Raw genomic sequence first — 18,658 nt, 5'->3', positions numbered from 1 at the left:
GGGAGAGCAGAAAATTAAAGAAAACCCCCTCATCTTCTGCTTAAACTTGTCTCTTAAAAAGTCTTAAAAAGCATCAACTGAATATAGAAAGGTTCCACTGAGAAATGTGGAAGAAAGCTGCAAGACCTTTCTGAGCATAATTTTACAAGCTATAATACATAGGGCAGTACCAGAGCTTTGCTATATGAGCTTATTTGGGGCAGCTTCTCTCAAACACTGAGTGTGGAATTCTACCTGACATGCACAAAAGTTATCCCAAACCCAGGACCCAGCCCAAATTGCCCAGAGCATTCAGTAAGCATCTCTTTTCAGGTCACAGCATCACTCCAGAATGACTTCGAAAAGGATGTGTTAGACCCCTGGAAAGGGAGGGAAAGCAGGAGTGCTGGAGCTACTGAGCAGAGCAGCATTATAACAGGAAACACAAGTCAGATTTGTCAGAAGCAATGCATCGTAACTGTGTGTCAGTAATCAGAAAGTTTATTGCATATCACTTAAATTTTCTTGTGCTGTGAGGCATATGACAATCAAGACAGAGATAACTTTACAGAAAATAGCACGCATACTCAGTGCCTGCCTTTCAGGGAATTAGCTGCAGACAATACAAAGCCTAACCATCAATCAGACAAATGACAGAGTCTGTATGTATGATCAGGACTCTCTTGTATTTGCTTCCCAAAATAGCTTTGCTAAAGATAATCATGTCCCACGTTTCTGTCTGCAAATCTCTTTCATGGCACACAAAGCAGCATCAGATAGTATGAATGAGCAACCAAATGGCAACTGAAATGCTGTGGGAAACAGGTATGATATCTGACTGGATGATGCTCCAGTTTCAATTTAGAGCCCACACAAAATTTTCAGCAAAACAAGGGAAACAATGAATTAGAGCTTTTTAGAAGAGTTTTTGCTACATATTAAACTGTGATCCATGAAATCCAGCTTTACAGTTTGCAAATGCTAAGCTTTTAACACAAACCATCAGTTGCTGCCCATGTATTTTTCAGAAGCATTTATTTATATTGTTTTTCTGAGTAAATAATCCTTGTCACCCTGGTATTACCCACAGGCTTAAAGGAACGATCACTAGTGAGGCCAGAGCTGATTACTGTAATAACAGCTTTCTAGCCTGCTGAAATCAGGGAATTAGATGCCCATCATTTTACAGAAGACTAACTTTATGTTAGCAGAACGTGACCCCTTGTCCTCAGTTCAGACTAAAGAAAATGTCGTCTTCTCCCCCCACCCCCCTTTGTGGATTAGCTTAAACAAAAATAAATTACTCATCAGTTAAGCTGTGGACCTGATCTTTTTGTGAACTAGTTTCAGTGGAGATTTGCAATACATCTACACAGGAGTCTTGGCTGTGATTGGAACCCAGTGCAAGATAAAGCTATTAACCCACAAACGCTAAGGACACCACTATTAAAAAAAAAAAAGCCATCTCCCACAGCTTTCCACCTTCAACACAGAGCTGGCAGAGCAGGGTCTGTATCTTGGCCATTGCAGAGCCCAGCAAGTATAACACACAGCTTTGCAAAGAGATGCCAGAGGAGAGGCACAATTTACCCTCTGCTTACTACAGGAGCAATAAATGCTAACAAAAGGTTAGGCAGACAGCAGTAATTTATTTTTAACCCTCTAGTGCAGGTGTGAATCTCAAAGATAATAAGTTACAAGTTTATACTTGGGCAGTTACCCAGGCCCAGACTGATACTGTCACAACTGGAGTGCTCCCTGCATCCAAGTTAGTTAGTTTGCTATTAGCTCCTGCATGCCTCCATTTTGCTGCTGTCACTGCTCTGATTACAGTGTCATTATGTCCTGCAGCTGACAGATGACTGTCAAATCCTGCTACATTCTGGATCAGCTGGGCCATGCAGAGAAATGCTGAAATTTTTTTTCCGGAATTATATATTCTGCATGAAAATTACAGCTGAAAAAAATTAACAAATTATTTTCTCCTCCTCTGTTTCCTACTCAACTACATTATCTTTGGTGTGCGGTCATGGTTCCAGGTATAATTAATGCATTAAATAATATCCCCAAGAACTAATGGGACCCTTAAACTATTTTCTCTGGTTGAAGCTCACCTTCTGCTATTCCCTAAAATAACTACTGCTTTTTTCATATGTATTTTTCACAATCAGCAAAAATTTTCAAGGCTGCATTCAATATTCTAGCTTCTGCAGAAGTTTCAGGGTCATCTGACGCCATGTATAGATGTGAAAGACACTTACCTCTGTCAGGCTTAGAGCAGTATTTTCTGACAAGGATTTGTTGGGCAAGCTGACGGACACATTCTCCAGGTAGCCCAGCATGTTGTCGGGGGAGCGGAAGTTCGCTCTCTCCTGAATTAGATTAGTTATGATGGGACGATAGGCATTTGTAGAGAGCTACAGGAGAGAGATACAACTCCTCTGAAATTATTCCCAATGGCAGTCATTTTTTATTGTTTTAGCCCAAAAGGGAGCTTGAGTCATAGCAGACTGCTGTGGTTACACACAGGAGGCTGCATAAGCCAAGGGAAAAGGAAAGCACAGACAGACAGACAGGATAAACAGAATTTCCAGGCACAGCTTCATTTTTTCATTAACAATTCAGGCCCTATCTGCCATGGTTTCCTGAAAGTCTCTGTGAACAAGAAGAAAACTAATAGAACTTTGACACTGCAGATAGCAAGAAAGAGAAAATACACTGCAACAGCTAATTGCATGTAGACTGATTACAGCTGATTGTATTCTGCATATGAAAAACTAATTTTATTTAAATCTTTTTCATTAAGCATTTACTAAAGAGATGACAACTAATTTTGTTATTGTGGTGGGATATCTTTCCTCATTTTAAAGGAAACAAGATGAAAAATTATTGAAATGTTTTTGAATGTCCTATATCTTCAAAATTCCTTGACATATTTCAGAAGTTTCTGCATTTTTCCTTTTTTAATACACAAAATATTTTTATTTTACAATGAATTCTCTTTATCTGTCCTGTATTAAGAGTTCTGTAGTGTTTCCATCTTCCTATGGTGGCTAAAAATTCTCCCTATGCATATCTGAAAATATTCATAATTGGGGTACTAAAATAAGTGCCACTAATGAATATTGTAAAGTGAGGAGGGTCTGTCACTGTACATATACGCATTCTGAAATTATAGAAGAGAGTTATGAGGACTGTCCTACCATAGGTTTTGTAGTGGTTGTCACCACAGACCATGGAAGCGTTGAAGAAAGCAAAACTTGCACACCTGAGGAAAATACATACATGAATGAGACTGTTAGTAAACCTGATATTCCCACAGCAGATTGAATCAGTTCTAACTGAAAGTAACATATTTGCTGTTATGTGCATTTTATTTATTTGTAGTACTGTAGCTACACAGGCTTGTTTAAAGCACTTCATTTCCTGATTCTCTCATCAGTTTTATTTTGTCATCTTTATCTATATAAGCTTTGCAATTAAGTCTAAGTCTTAAGCACTTTAATTAAACCTTTGTTTGCAAACAGGAAATTTCAAGTGTTATAGCTCAATAAAAAAAGTACAACTGTACAATTAAAACATTGCCATCCATCTTCCTTCTCTAGGTCTTCCCCCAACATTTATGCAAAGTATTTATGGAAAATTAAAAAAAAAAAATTATGTCTTAGTCAGAAATAAAAATCTGTAGGCTCTTCTGACAATGTCATGTACAACCTTGCTGTATTTCTGTATATGTGATAAACTTGGACTGGGATCATAAAGACACTGGAAAAAATGAGACTCATATCTCAGCTATGATCTCCAAATGTTAACGTTTACTTATATCTTAAGTCTAAATTGCCTGAGTGCCAAATAAAATCACACCCATGAAGACAAGTTCAGAAAGACTTTTCCACATTAAAAAATGTGCAAGAAATATTCAAAGCAAATGGAAATACTTTCATTGCTTGCAGCAAAACTAAGGCATCACCCTTAAGTAAAAGGACATTGGCAGAAATAGTATGCTAGAGCTTTTGGGGCATGTTAGTTTTGCCTAAAACAAACAGGGCTCAAGGAGTCAAAACATAGCCTTCATTAGCAGTTTAAGCATACTGTAGATAACATCTCTATCAGGTGTTTTTAAGTTGATTTCAAGCAGCAGTGAGGTTATTAATCACGCAGGCTTTACTAATAAATGTCACCTACTAGCACTATATCCATTGAAAATTACCACACAAGCATGTCATAAATGATTTGTCAAGACAGAAAGAATAAACTTGATTTTGGATGGTTTCCAGTTGCTCCATTTCAAAAAATATTGATTCCTTTCTGTGCAAAGGGATTTATTGGTCATTTGTGATAGAGGAATGAAATTTTCTTCTCATCTACATCTTAGCAAGATTTTATATTTGCCAGGAGTGTGGTATTTCAGTACAATCAAACAGTAGTTGCATATATAGGACACATTTTACTCATGGATCCAAAAGGAATATAATCATTCTATTAAAAAACAGGATGTCCTATTAAATTTCTTATGTCAAACCACATTAGCCCAGCTTCAACCCTGCTTTAAGTTCTCCAAGGTCAATAAACAGGTACCAAGAATAACTTTTTTTTTTTTTTTACTATGTTGATTAGTATTGTAATATCCATTGCTCCCTCTGAGAATGTTCTGATTTCATCCATCAAACTGGAAATTTTATCAATTCTGATTAGTCCACTACTTTGAAAGAAAAAAGCAGAAAATTCAATACTCTACATTACTCAAGTGCTCCAAATCACCTGGACACTTTAAAATAATATTGCCTTGAAATTCTTCACACATCAAAACAAATATATATACCTGGTATCACTTTACATTTTAATTCCTAAGCCCCTAGAAAATACACATCAAGCTTTACTTTCAATTAAGAGGCTAGAAATTTATTTTTCACAGAAAATTGATAGTTCCTGATGACCCTGAAGACCTGTGAACTAGAGGTTTAAGGAAAAAAAACCAAACAAACAACCACAAAAACAAACACCTGATGTCATGCAAATTGCAGTAAACTCATAAAAGCTCCAGCATTAACATCTCAATGTATAAATCAAGGAGTTTCCTATACAGCCTTCTAAAAATCAGCAGGGATTGAAAGGTAGGACACAGGCAAAATTCTGTACAACTCATTAAAAATTTAGACTTTAGCAGGGTCCGAGGCACCAACTCTTCCAGCAGTGTTTCAAAAGCTTGCTACAAGCATTTATGTCCAGTAACCAGATATTCTAAGCCTCAGTAAAGCTCTTTCCAAACCGAAGTATAGAGGAAAGTAGTAGAAACTGAAGTCCTGAACAGGATTTACATTCATGGAAAGAGTTTTCCATGATGCCTTGATTGTTTGTTAGGGTGACAGATGGGAGGGTGCAGGGCTGCAAAGGATGGTTGCTGTGAGTTCACAAGAATTCAAGGGGTTAAAAAAAAAACGGTGTTCTCATACCTCTCTGACAGTGAAACAGGGCACCCATATAGATGGATCAGGTCAATTTGAAAATCTACTGCTCTTCAGTTTAGCAACATAACATTCTTCTTGAGTTACACTAAATCAAAGAATGTGATTTATGGTAGCTTTGAGTTGGATAGTGTTATAGCAACCCTAGATTGTTGTGAGAAATAAAACAGCCAAATACAGATGATTTTAAAACTATTTCCTGTATCAAATGAATACTCCCCCACCCAATCAGAATTTGTGAAGGTTTTCATAGAAATCACTTTTTAAAATAAAAAAGTTTTAAAATAAAAAACTTGCTCTCAGTTGGCATTATTTGTGTGGCAAAGCAAACAGATTGCTTGATTATATACCAGATGGAGCATTTTTAAGTGACTTCAATTCTAGAATTCTACAAAACTAGTTTATATTTTCTTGTTTATAAAATATATTTTTTATATACTTGATTGCTATAATCAAACCTGGATGTGAAACACACATACATTCTCATTTCCAGGCATGCATCAGATGTTCTATGTTATTCAAAGAGTTTCCATTGTGAAAATATTTCCCATGGGTTTAAAAGCACAAGAGTTATGGGTGTAACTGCTTTAGCTCTCAGTAACCTCGTAAGAATAAATGAAAGCAGCAAAACTGCCAGTGAAGCCAAACGTTCCAGATGCCCCATAGCTTTATTCCCGAGATGGATGTTTTCTAATTGCTGCTCTCACACAAACACTTAATAGCAACAGCCTTTCTTGTAGCAAAAATTATTATAAAGATCCATAGACTAACTGTCTTCTAAGTCTCTGTTCTAATCCTGATTCTTTGCCTTTTATATTACATTTCAGCTGATAGCTTTCTTTTTAGTTGACAAGCATACATGAGTTAGTAAGTCTTTATCATTCCAGGAACTGGAGAGAAAACCATTATTATCCACATATGCTGGAATACACTGAGTGACCTGGCTCTAAGTTACACAACAACCAGAGTGCACGTTAGAAATCCACAGTCTTTTCTAATACTGTTCTGCCTCAAGTCTAATTATTACTCCTCTTCTCTTGATCCTAGGGGATCTAACAATGGCTGGATACTTCAGGTCTTGGTAATTTTTTAATGACATTTTAAAGAAGCTAGAAGCGAGGATGAAAAGACTGTACATCCAAAGACACCTACACATTTTGGTGACATTCATACCTGACTTTTTCTGTCTCTAAAAATTACATTCAATAGCTGAAATGTGTAAAATAAACACAAATCCTACACACTAAACATTTTTAAGTCAGCATCTTTACAGATGAATTATGACAACAGTGCAGATACTCACCAACAGCAGCTGTAAAGTACTGCTCGATTTCATGGGGGGTGAGTGCCCTTTCCCATATAATGAATTCATCAAATGCCCCATTCACATAGCGCTTAGTTTGATCCCCCTCTGTCCCAGTCAGTAGATTTGCACTGGGGTCTCCGTAATCATAGAAGACTTTCCCATCTGGATCAGTTGTATTTAGAGTTCCATTGACATAGACTTTCAGTCCTTCTCTTGATTTCCAAGTAAAGAGAATATGAGTCCAATAAGGACCTGCAAAACATTAAAAGTCACAGCAAAATCCATGAATCAATTCTATTCAGAGTCTTTCCTGTTCAGTAAGTTTTTGCTGACTTGTGCAATGCTACAGAGCTGTATAGGAAGTGCTAAGAGTGAATTATGGAATGCTGATGTCATGTATACTAATCTCTATACCCATGGGGAAGCCCATACTCTGGCAGAATGCCTGTTAGCTTTTGTCTGAACTCTTACTTGGGCCCACTGCAGTTTCATAAATTACACTTGCTAAGTAGTATTGGCCAAGATTTGAATTCTCTTCAATACTGTCTCCAAACTCAGTTCAGCAAGAACTGCATAAAGACTGCAAGGACTGGAGAACAAGCAAATAGACTAATTAAAAGTTGCCACAGTTTCTTTGTTGTACTTGAGAGACTGGAAACATAATATTAATTTTCACTTGGATTGGATAATCCACAAATGTGTGAATTATTCTCACCATTTAGCGGCTTTTCTCTTAAAATAAGATTTCTAAACAGATTTCTTAAGCTTTATAAAGCTCCGTTACTGTGAGGTGAGAAAGTTCTATTTTACCAATGTACAGGTAAGTCAAATTAAGGCAAGAAAAGATTTAGTGACTGTCATTGGCATTACTAGAAGACCAGAATTTGTTCCAGTCACTAGGTAATACCGGTCCCCCAACAATACACAGTTTAGATAGAAGCAGTAAGATATGTGATATACCAAAATGTTTATTAAAACTATGCCATGGTATACAAAACTTGACACTCGGATAACAAAATGACAAAAGCACTAAACACCCAGTTAGATAGTTACTAAATAGAGTCTTAGTTTAGAGGACAGTACATGTATTCCGTTTTAGATCATACTGAGAACTGTCACGGATTAACCTGCATTCTTCACTCATGTTTCCATCTAAGCACTCCTTCATCTATTGATATCAGTAAGAATTCCACTTCAGAAACAACTGGAAGTTGGGTCTGAGTGTTGTTAGTGAATGGCAAATGTTCCATAACACAATATCACTGTTTTTTCACTTTGTATTTTCTCTCTCTCCCCTCATCAAGCAAATCCTTGACCACAGAGCTTTGTAGCTATTTTCATATACCCACTTCTCTTTCCTGAAGCTGTGCTCTTACCACTACAGCTCTCTGCAAGAATAAAGTAAAACATAACAAAGAAATTAATAAAAAAAATTATAAACTTTACCTGGCGGACTAAAGCTTGCTTTCCACTTCATCATTGCATTCCCACGGGTGTAAAATTCCACTGAGCCTTCACCTTCATTTGAACAGATTTTGAAACCACTGGAAATTACTTGTCCACCAGAGGCAGGAAGAAACTTAGCCTGCTGATCTTGAGTCTTCCAGAAAAAGGAAAATGTTACTCCTGATGAAAGTAAGTGAGAGGAGATTTTACTTAAAAAAACAAACAAACAAAAACAAAACAAACAAACAAAACAAAAAAACCCCACACAAGTGCAATTAAAAGTTTCCAATACTGTACAATACAGAGAATGGGAATGCTTTTGAGGACAGATCATCTGCTAGCATAAACAAGAACAGCATTTTTAAAATCAACAAAGCTCTAACAGTTTAAACCAAATAAATATCTTTTCCTAGGTTTCACATCACATGCACATACCCAGGACATAGTAGTGATCATTGCTTCCTGAGTATCACTTAAAACTACAGTTCTTTGAGCACAGAAAGTAATGAAGTCTTTTTCTTAGATTTATGCTTCCATTCCCTTTGCCTTACTCTCCAGTCTCCTTACCCTTCTCACCTTCCTGTGATGATCCCTTTTCCTCCTGTGATCTTTGCTTATTTCAAAGCACAAGTTGCTCTCATATCTCCATATGCTCCACCAGAATCTACATCTTTTTTTTGATGCTGACCAAATGCCAACACAGCCAGAAATAGTACATTGACTGCTTCCAAGCTACTGATGTGCTAACTGGCTGCCAGCATGCCCATGCTTATTGAGTAGCACCCATTGCTAATTACACTTCAATTCTTCTAAGGGTGTTATTACCTGTGTTTTCACACTTCAGTGCCCCAGCAATTGCTGAAAGCAAAGAACCAGTGTAAAAGAAAGGGATAGAAACATATGCAGGGTTGAGATAAAGACAGTTGAATATAACAAAAAAGGAAAATAATAATAATAGAATATGTAAAACAAGTGATGCACAGCACAATTGCTCACCACTCACAGACCACCAATGCCCAGCTAGTTCCCAAGCCATGATCTAAACCCCTGACCAGCTTCCCCTAAGTTGTATACAGAGCATGACATCACATGGTATGGAACATCCCGTAGGCCAGTTGGGGTCAGCTGTCCTGGCTGTGTTCCCTCCCAGCTCCTTGTGCATTCCCAGCCTCCTCGCTGGCAGGGCAGTGTGAGAAACTGAAAAGTCCTTGACTTGGTGTAAACATTGCCTAGCAACAACCAAAATACTGGTGTGTTATCAACAATATTCTCATCCTAAATCCAAAACTCAGCACTATACCTGCTACTAGGAAGAAAATTAACTCTATCACAGCTGAAACCAGGACATTGTAGAATTGAAGAGCTCTTCAGATTGCACATTAGTGAAGAAATACGGTTTCTGCAAGAAGGCTTGTTTCTTTAATAAAGGTTACCTCAAAAGGCTTGACTGAAACACAAGCAGCAAGTCAAACCTCCCTCACACTTCAGAAGTTCACAGTGGTTCTGCTGTAGAGGTTCTGCAGTCAAATGCAATTACAAAGAAACTGGCTCGACTAAACAGCTCCTAAAAATGTTCACCTCAGAATTTATAGTACAAAGTGATAGCAATAAAATCTGAGTTCAGAGCAGGTTGAGGAAAAGTTTATGAAGTACAGAAGTGGAAGAGGTTTTAGCCACAAAGAATCCTAATGAATTAAGTTGGCTATGACCCTGAAGGTCACCTATTCTAAACTGGCTGCTCAAAGTGGGGCCTATTTCAGAGCTATATCTGGTTGCTCAGCTGAGATTTTAATGTTATGACGGATGCAAACTGCACAGCCTCTCTGCACAAGCCATCCTGATGCTTGGCCACCTACATGGCAAAGAAACTTCTTTCTTTAGATGTAATCAGCATTTCCTATTCTACAAGGTGCCTGCATTGCCAGTCACATGTTCATTGTGCATGTCCAAGATTGTTAAGCTCTATCTGCTTCTATAAGCACCCATCAGGCAGTTGAAGACAGCCCTTAGCATGCTCTTTTCTTGATGGTTTAAGGCAAAACCTGAGCCTTCCCTCCCATGTCATACTGTCCAGCCCCTTAAGTCATCTGCTGGACTCACTCTGGCTTGTCAGCGTCTGTCTTGTATCAGGGGAGAAAAATGAGACATAGAACTTCAGATATGCTCATGAGCCCTGAGCAGAGGGCAATAATCACTTCCCTTAACGTGCTGGCTATACTCTGTTGACATGTAGTCAAAATATCTGTCTGGATGATTTTACAATCAGCAGTTCTTCAGGCCATGCAAACAGTATGAACTTTGACAATTTGCTACCAGATAGCCCAGCACAAGTTAATGAAGCCCTCAAACTATTATGTATATTTCTTGTTAAAATCATAGTATTTTCTTATATGTTTCATAATTGTATGATTAAAGATGGAAAAGCCTCAGAAAGCTCACTTCAGTCATCAGAAATATTCCTCCCCACTATTCTCCGGAACATAATTTTTTTATATTTCACATATACTTTTTGTCACATTAACTTAACAGAAAAGCTTGAAATTATATTATGGCACAATAAATAATTTAACTATGTAGTAACTCCCTGCCTAACTGATATTTCTGTTTGTCCACATGACAGCACCCGTCAATTTACATGATCTACACACCATTCCCTAAATGCTTTATACATGATAAAATAATCACCATGGAAGCATTAATCAATTATCATTGGCCTCCTAGAAATCAATCAGTGTATGAACATCATCAATCTCAGTTTCCTAGTTCTTAATGGCTACGTGTTTAAAACTATAAACACTGTGAACTCCCAACTGAAGAATTTGAGGTCTGTTTTAAGCAAGTTGCACTACCTTCATCAGCAGATAATCCTGAGTTCCTATTTCAGCTGCTTTTCACACCAGTAACAGGTTGAAACACTGATCCAGCCCTCTTCCCAAAAAACCACGCATTTCCCTTGTATCTGCACACCATCCTTCACCACCCTGGTTGAAAGGGCCACCAAGGTTAACTGTGTTAATCTAGTACTGCTACTACTGCGATTCCTTTGTCAGTGTCTCACAATCTTTTTCCAGTGCTTCACCACACTTCTGAAAGGTATGGAAGTGCTGTTATTCCTTCTTTACAGGCTGAGAGATGAAGTTAACATGACTTAGACAGACTTTTATACCGCGTGTCTGCAGTGGAGCCAGTTTCCCCCATCTTTGACTGTCTATCCTATTGGACTACTCTGCAGCTGCTGATCATCCTGTAGCCACAAGAAAACTGTGGATCTAAACTCTCCTTATGCACACTTCAGTTCATGAAATGCTGAAACTAAAAGTAAAAATTAAAGCAGGCACGCAACAAACACACAGCTTTATGAAATGCTATGTTGTGCATAGGGCTGCTTTTTTAATCTTTTTTTTAATTTCATCTTCGCCTGTGTTGACTAAATCCAACTTCTACTGCATTCAAACTAATGATTAGGAGAATATTCCCTTGCATCTTTCACAAATGTTTCTTTTGACCGAAAATGCCAGTTTCTTCTTTTCACATTTTATCTACTCAACATTTCAGTGTTTTATGTTTTTAATGTTCTTGTTTGTGAGATACTGGGAGTGCTCCAGTACTATAAAAATAATTTATTCTGATTATTATGTTATACTATAGATGTAGAAATAATATGACTTAGTGATGATTTTTATTTCCCAGCGGTATGAAAAAAAAGCATGAAAAGATACAGCATGTAACAGAAAGTGTGCCTATAATAGGATACTGAATTACTTTTTCTAATATTCTCAGGTAATAGCCACATACCATCTGCTCTCTGAGTTTCTCTGACTTTCTTGGAAAATTAATACACAGTACTTGCTATAGCAGCTCAAAAAAAACCCCCAACCCTGATTTTGAGTAATGTTACCCTTTTGAAGAATGGCCTAAATCAATAAAAGCAAGAAAATTCAATGTTAATAATACTGCTTAAGCTTAAGGACTGCTGGAGTTTGTGTATATAAAGTCCCTATTTTCCACTGATCCTTCCATTTCTACTGAATTTTAAATCTCTAGTCCATGTTCTATGCTAGTGACTAGTTGTACATTTGGTTTGACAGTATATAGTTTTAATCATCTCCTGTAATCAACATAATGTTAAGCCTGTGCCTCCTATTCGACCTGTCATTTTGTGACCCTAGCGCTAGAAGAAGAAAGGGAAGAGAAACAGAATGAAGATATTTAAGCACCTACAAGGACAAATGGATTCCAAGACACCAGAGACTTAAAAACTTCATCATCTCCAAAGATAAATCTAAAAACCCCCACCATCCCTGCTAAGAGGCCACACGGAAAAAACTGTCTCCTAAATTTGAAACTTGTAGGACAACTTTGTTTGTGAAACTGCATTTCTCGAAGGAATTAATCTTGGTGCCACAGGCAACATTTTGGGCACTGTAAGCTTATTTCTGTATTTGTTTAAATTAATTATACTGTAGATCATTGATCTGAGTAGTTGGTGATTAGATCTAATCTAAATTTTCAGCAATCAACACTCAATTGTTTTAAAAATAAATAAAAAAGTGTCAAGCTGCAATTTTAGAGTTTATTCCAATGAGAAAAGAAACAATGATTATTGAATTACATAATTTCATAGCAAAAAAGCAAATAGCAATTAATGAATTTACTAACCTTCAGGTCCACAAACTTCTGGATTACTAATGCAAGAATTTTGATAGCTTCCAAAGAAGAGAAAGGTGACTCCTTTCTTTTCAGTGACGTAAATTCCCTTGTTCACCATTCCTTCTACAATATCTAGAGGAAAACAAAAAAAATAGTTTAACATTTATATAAATCAAAACTTTCTAGAAACATGATTTTAACAGAGTCATACACCTCATATGTTTATCTTGTCCCAACTATAGGTTTGCTTTTCTTGGGTTTTTTTTGTTGGCTTTCTTTTTGGTTCTTGCTTGAGTTTGGTGGGGATTTGTCAGTGGTTTGTTTTTTTTTTTTTTTAAAAAGAACCATACAGATAACTCTTTCATTTCAAATTTGTAGAAGTTATACTCGTATTTGTCACTCATATTCTTGATTAACTAAGACTGCTTGACAGAACCCCTATACCCAGAAATTATTATTTAAAGTAATCTGAATAAACCCTATGCTTTCCAGAGTTCTGAATACCAGACAGATCATAGAGGTATTTCTATCTTACTGTTAGGCTGCCTTTGTGAAGAAATTCTTTAATCTATCAAACTTATAACAGAATTGGGTTCTTTTCATTTTTCTGAAAGGGAAATTTTCTGATCAAAAGCCACTTTTTATTAGAAAAAAATAATTCAATGAAATATACTTGACAAGCTATATTCAAAGGGCAGAAATACATATCCTTTTCAGATATCCTTTGGTATGGCATCATTATCATTTGTAAAACTATTTCTTTGTCTAACATGGGTAATGACTAATTGTCTTGTGATTTGATTGTGATTTTCTTGTGTTCACTACTAAAAAGCACTGTTGATTTATCTCCTACTAGCACATGAGCTTTCTTAATATGAAAAAAAACTATGGCAGTTGTTTACTATAGAAAACCTCACTAAGCTCTGAGAGTCCAGCTGATAGATGATGATGGGAAATTAATTTCTTTTGTCCCAAGATAAAAGGAAGGACTAATTTTAGCAATGAAGACAATAGGAAATCACAATCAAAAACCAAAAGAACACAGAACATTCTAGCATCTATTTCTGAGCAGACAGAATGTAAATATTCAATTTGGAATTTCATGTTAATACCATTGTTTGTGACAACATTTCTGCAAGGATTGAATATTCAGGATCTTGGTTTTAAGACCAAGTGAATATTCAGGATCTTGGTTTTAAGACCCTTCTCTATAATTTCTTCTGAAAAAGTGTTAGGAGAAGTGTTGCTCCAAGGGAAACACAAGCAATGAGAATACAGTCTTTTCCTGCTCTCAGGTGCAGAAATTGCCAACTAAGTGCTGACCAATATTTGCAAATCTAATGAGATAAGGGAAATGAGGAAGGCACACAAATGGTCTAAAACATGTGAAGGGTGGGACACAAAGGACTTCTCTCTGTATTTATCACTGTACATCTACCTGACCTAACAGAAGCCTTTTGCACAGCAGAATACAGCACAAGTCATGCCAGAGATGCACGTTCAGTGCTAGGGACAGATCATTTATCTAGATGGATAATCACAAATACTGTAGTCACTGCTTCAGGATTGTGCATCCCTTTATGCAATGGGGCATCTCATTTTCAAACTGTAGACAACCATCAGGTATGAGGACAGGAGTCATAGTGCTGGCCCATCTGGAAGATAACACCACTCAAGGAAACAGCAACAGCACGATGTAGCCCTCAGTGAATGTATGTCCAAATATTTTCTTAGTTCATTCCAAATCTCTAAACAAATATCACAGTTTTCACGTATCTTCCCTCCCTTTGAGTAAGAAGTCATCAAGTTCTGTCTCTAATTGACGGATAAAATTTAGTTTCTTTTAAAAATTTGAGTGTGTATTATGGAGTGAAGCAAACATTTCTAAGTTCTTCTTGAGTCACTTGAATTCTAAGTTAATCTAACCAGAATAAATCCCGTAAAGTAATGCATTCCTGTTTCCATAGCATTTCTTTTGCCATTGATGTCACTTTTTTTTAACGTTGGTATTTAATATATCTTATTATGTGAGAACCATGCAAATAGTCTATAAAGCAGATAAGTGAGGACTGCAAGGAATTAGGGTCATTTGAAGTTCATTATTAATAGAGTTCACATCTGCCAGCATACTTTTACTGTTAGAGAGTAGAAAAATAATGCACTTAGTATTCTAATATAAACCTCCTAGTATCTGAGCAGCCCAAATGACAGTTCAATCATTTCCATCCCTCTCCTTAGGTCAGATTTTTGAACAACTAAATGTGAGTTAATACCCAATTGTAAAGTGGAAAAGAGGTCATATTTCAATTGCACCTACACAAGTATAAATCTTAGTGACTTAAATTAAATGACTTTAAGCTTATATTGGTATAGATGTAACTAGTTTCCAATCTGTCAGGTCTCTGACTGGAGACTTGCCATTTTCCATTCTTCCTTTTATCTCCTGGTGTGTTGATGTAAAAAATAAAATATATATATGTGTGTGTGTATAATATATATATATAATCTCATTAAAAAGACATACATATGCAGATTTTACTTACTTTAAAAAAAAAAAAAAAAGACAAATCCACAAACATGTTAATCAAAAATGTCGTTATTAACAAGATCTAACTTCCAGACTTTTCAAATTTACTTGCATTTGTCTTTCTTAACATGTCCTTTAAAAATTACTATGAAATGGTGAAAAACAGATGGTTTCTTTTTCCTCTTAACCTTGAAAGATGGGGGTGGGGGAAATCAACTTATCTGTTCTTATATGTTCCTCTGAAGTGTCATCTCTGTTTATTTTAAGTTTAATACAAATATTTTAGGTTTTGGAGGACTGCTGGGGCCCATCCTCCCATGAGCTGCTTAGCATGGGGAGACGCCTCTCAGGTAACATTGCAGGAGTACTTTTTCAATAATGGATGCCAATGTAAGCATAAATAGACCTTTACCACTTGACCCAAAACTCAGTGTTAACTTTGAATCCAACGTTACAAGAACCATCCAAGCTTGACAAAAGCAGAACAAAAAATATGTAAAATCCTCACCTACAGTTGCAGAGAAGTTAGAGTAGGCAGAATCATTGGTATATACAAAGGTAGAGTTATGGGAAGGAAGCACAGTGAAGTTGTGGATTCTTAGAGCTGGGTGGAACAACAAAAGAAAATAAGAAAATAAGCAAAACAATGAATAAACACAATCAGTAATGAATTGACCAGTTCATATCTCTCAACATAATACAAGTCATGGATGTTGGTCAGTGGCCTTTAAAATGACCATACAACCACTTCTCCAAGGACTTGTGTGCATGTGAACATTGAATTCTTGAACTACATAAGTATATACAGTATCACTAAAATGATTTTTTTCCTTACTGTAAATTGAGGAGAAAAAATTATAAAAAATACAACTGCAGATGAAGGGCTCTGAAATATAGTCACGCTGGTAAGGAGCTCTGCAATTATAACAAAAATCATTATACTGGTGAAAGAGCTATGGGCAATTCCAGTCCCGTGTCCAGTTCTGGGCTCCCTAGTACAAGAGAGCAAGTGCAGCAGAAGGAGTACAAGGGGCTCAGGGATCTTATCAATATATTAACACCCCACAGGAGGTGTAAAGATAGCACCAGACTCTCCTCAGCTGTATCCAGTGAACAGACAAGAGGCAACTGACACAAATTAAAATACAAGAAATTCCATCTAAATGTAAGAAAAAAGCTCAACTCTTATATCTGACACTAAAGTTTTATTCTCTTTCTTTTTTTCCCCTTATTTTGATAATTTACAAGTATCTTGCCCACTAATTATTTACCTTGGGCAGGCAAATGGAGCTTGATGGAAAGCCCATGAAAGTAAATAGACACACATCGATTTGGGATTTAGACCCACGGAGCTCACAGAAGGGAAAGGCAAATGCTCTTAAAAAAAGAGAACGCACACAAGAATCTCAAGAGAAAAACGTACAGAAAACAAAGGGTCAGATGAAAAACCTCAGCACAGCCACATCTTTTTTGATTTAATATATTAAGTTGATTGTTTCCCTTCAATTGTTTCTACTGCTGAGATAACAAAAAAATTAATTTGCTGACTCTCTCACAACACAAACGCATTGAGAGATATAAATCTGGCTTCACACACAGTGACTTCAACAAATAAAATGGATTAACATGATGGACAGATTATGATGCTTCAAGGATTTAAGAGGAGAAACATGGAATGAAAATAATGGCATGATATGATGAGTGGAAAAACAAGAAAGACTAGCAATAAACAGAAGAGTTGTGTAATCAGAGTGGTATCAAAAACAAGCAAATTGCCACCTGCATTAGATTATAACAATAAAGAAAAGGGCTTTTTGTGTATCAAAGTCGAATATCAGATAGATACATAAAACTTCTGCTGGAGGCAGTTGAAATATTATCTGTGTATTATAAGACACTAAATATAAGCGACTGAGAAGAATTTCAACTGTCCACTACAACATTAAGGAAAGAATTCAACATTGTCAGAATTGCACTGCAGAAAGACACTTTTGGCTACTGGCATCCTCTGCAAATAATAGTGAGACAAAGTCCTCCAAACTTTTTTCAGCAAAGTCATGCAGCTGGCTCGTTTATAAAGTTATTTAACACAATGTCCTAATAGGAGTCAAAGGAGATTGCTCATGTGAGCCAGTCCTATTCCTGTAAATGAAGGTTTGTGGGATCAGGAACTTTATATATTCTGCTTTATCTCTTCCAAGATATAACTGCAGAGATTTCTGAACTTTGCTGAATCAATGTAATCTAACATAATTTGGAAAAAAAAAATCCAACATCAATTGTCATTTTTTCAAGAGCTATATTTTATATATTTCTTTCAAGCACTTTCAAAACAACATCTTTGTAACAACTGCCAAAAAAAATGATAGATATCAAGTGCTTTACTCTTCTTGAAACTACGTGAAGTCCAGTGTCAGAAACTTACTTTAACACAGTGTTAGAGACCTCATATGTTAAACTTTTTGTAAGTCAAATTATGATTCTATTGAAGTCTGTGGGAATGCTGCCATCAGCCTCTAATGAGAGCAGAATATTGCCATTATTATTTCTGGTCAGCCAATTTCATTTCTTTAAGAAAATTTGTGGAAAGATGGGTCAAAGTTTAAGCTAAAATACTTTAACACCTCCAGAATAAAAGGTTTTAGATATTTATGGATCTTTTTCCCACTTAGGAATAGAGATTGATGTTGCCATTTTTGTGTAATAAATAGCAATAACTTTGCACTTTTGTAACATTTTTCATGTAAGGTTGTAAAGGTCTTTAACTGCTGATTTAATCTTCTGCAATGATCTTTCTAGGTAAAGATATTACAGTCACCAGTAGTAACACAGCAGCTACCCCCTTGCACTAGTACAAAACAGTTTAGCTCAACTGCCAAGGTCATCAGCCATAGTGTGAGAAAGACTGGGGAATATACATCACCCAACTTGGAATTGTCTCAAATATCAGAAGAGAAAAAATAGTTCATGTGAAAATTGCTAAGGGACCTTTGAGTCTCAGGAGGTGGCAGAGCAGAGCTGAAAATTTCATGAGAGGAATGGCTGTGCACACACATGATGCTGCAATGGGATACAGTGGTTTGGTCAAAGCTCCGTTAATTGCATTGTCAGCACATGCTCAGGAAGCCCTCATTACCCTTTTTGTTCCTGATAGGAGACATCAGAACCAGAAAAATGCTGAATCCAACCAGACTGCCTTTTAATATTGCTCTCTCTGGGATCCTGCAGTCCTGACACCTGACTTTTTCAAATCAGTGAGAGTTTTGTCTTATCAAACCTCTCTTG

General features: G+C 36.6%; 1 protein-coding gene across 3 annotated transcripts in view; it reads right to left on the bottom strand.

The window, feature by feature from the left end:
• Positions 1 to 18,658, bottom strand: part of ADGRD1 (adhesion G protein-coupled receptor D1) — a 158,102-nt gene that overhangs the window by 133,983 nt on the left and 5,461 nt on the right. For 2 of the 3 annotated variants that reach the window (XM_075769598.1, XM_075769599.1), the window contains exons 4-9: positions 15,882 to 15,977; positions 12,856 to 12,978; positions 8,197 to 8,376; positions 6,748 to 7,002; positions 3,183 to 3,247; positions 2,241 to 2,396 (exon numbers count right to left, since the gene is read on the bottom strand). In XM_075769598.1, coding sequence (XP_075625713.1) covers positions 2,241 to 2,396; positions 3,183 to 3,247; positions 6,748 to 7,002; positions 8,197 to 8,376; positions 12,856 to 12,978; positions 15,882 to 15,977 — 875 coding nt within the window. The remainder of the gene's footprint in view (positions 1 to 2,240; positions 2,397 to 3,182; positions 3,248 to 6,747; positions 7,003 to 8,196; positions 8,377 to 12,855; positions 12,979 to 15,881; positions 15,978 to 18,658) is intronic. The other variant, XM_010310767.2, reaches the window with a different exon arrangement.

This window comes from Balearica regulorum, chromosome 17, assembly GCF_011004875.1.
Source record: "Balearica regulorum gibbericeps isolate bBalReg1 chromosome 17, bBalReg1.pri, whole genome shotgun sequence".
In the NCBI taxonomy this organism is placed as follows: domain Eukaryota; kingdom Metazoa; phylum Chordata; class Aves; order Gruiformes; family Gruidae; genus Balearica; species Balearica regulorum.
The sequence above is the reverse complement of the archived record's forward strand: the minus strand, read 5'-3'. Positions and strand labels throughout refer to the sequence as shown.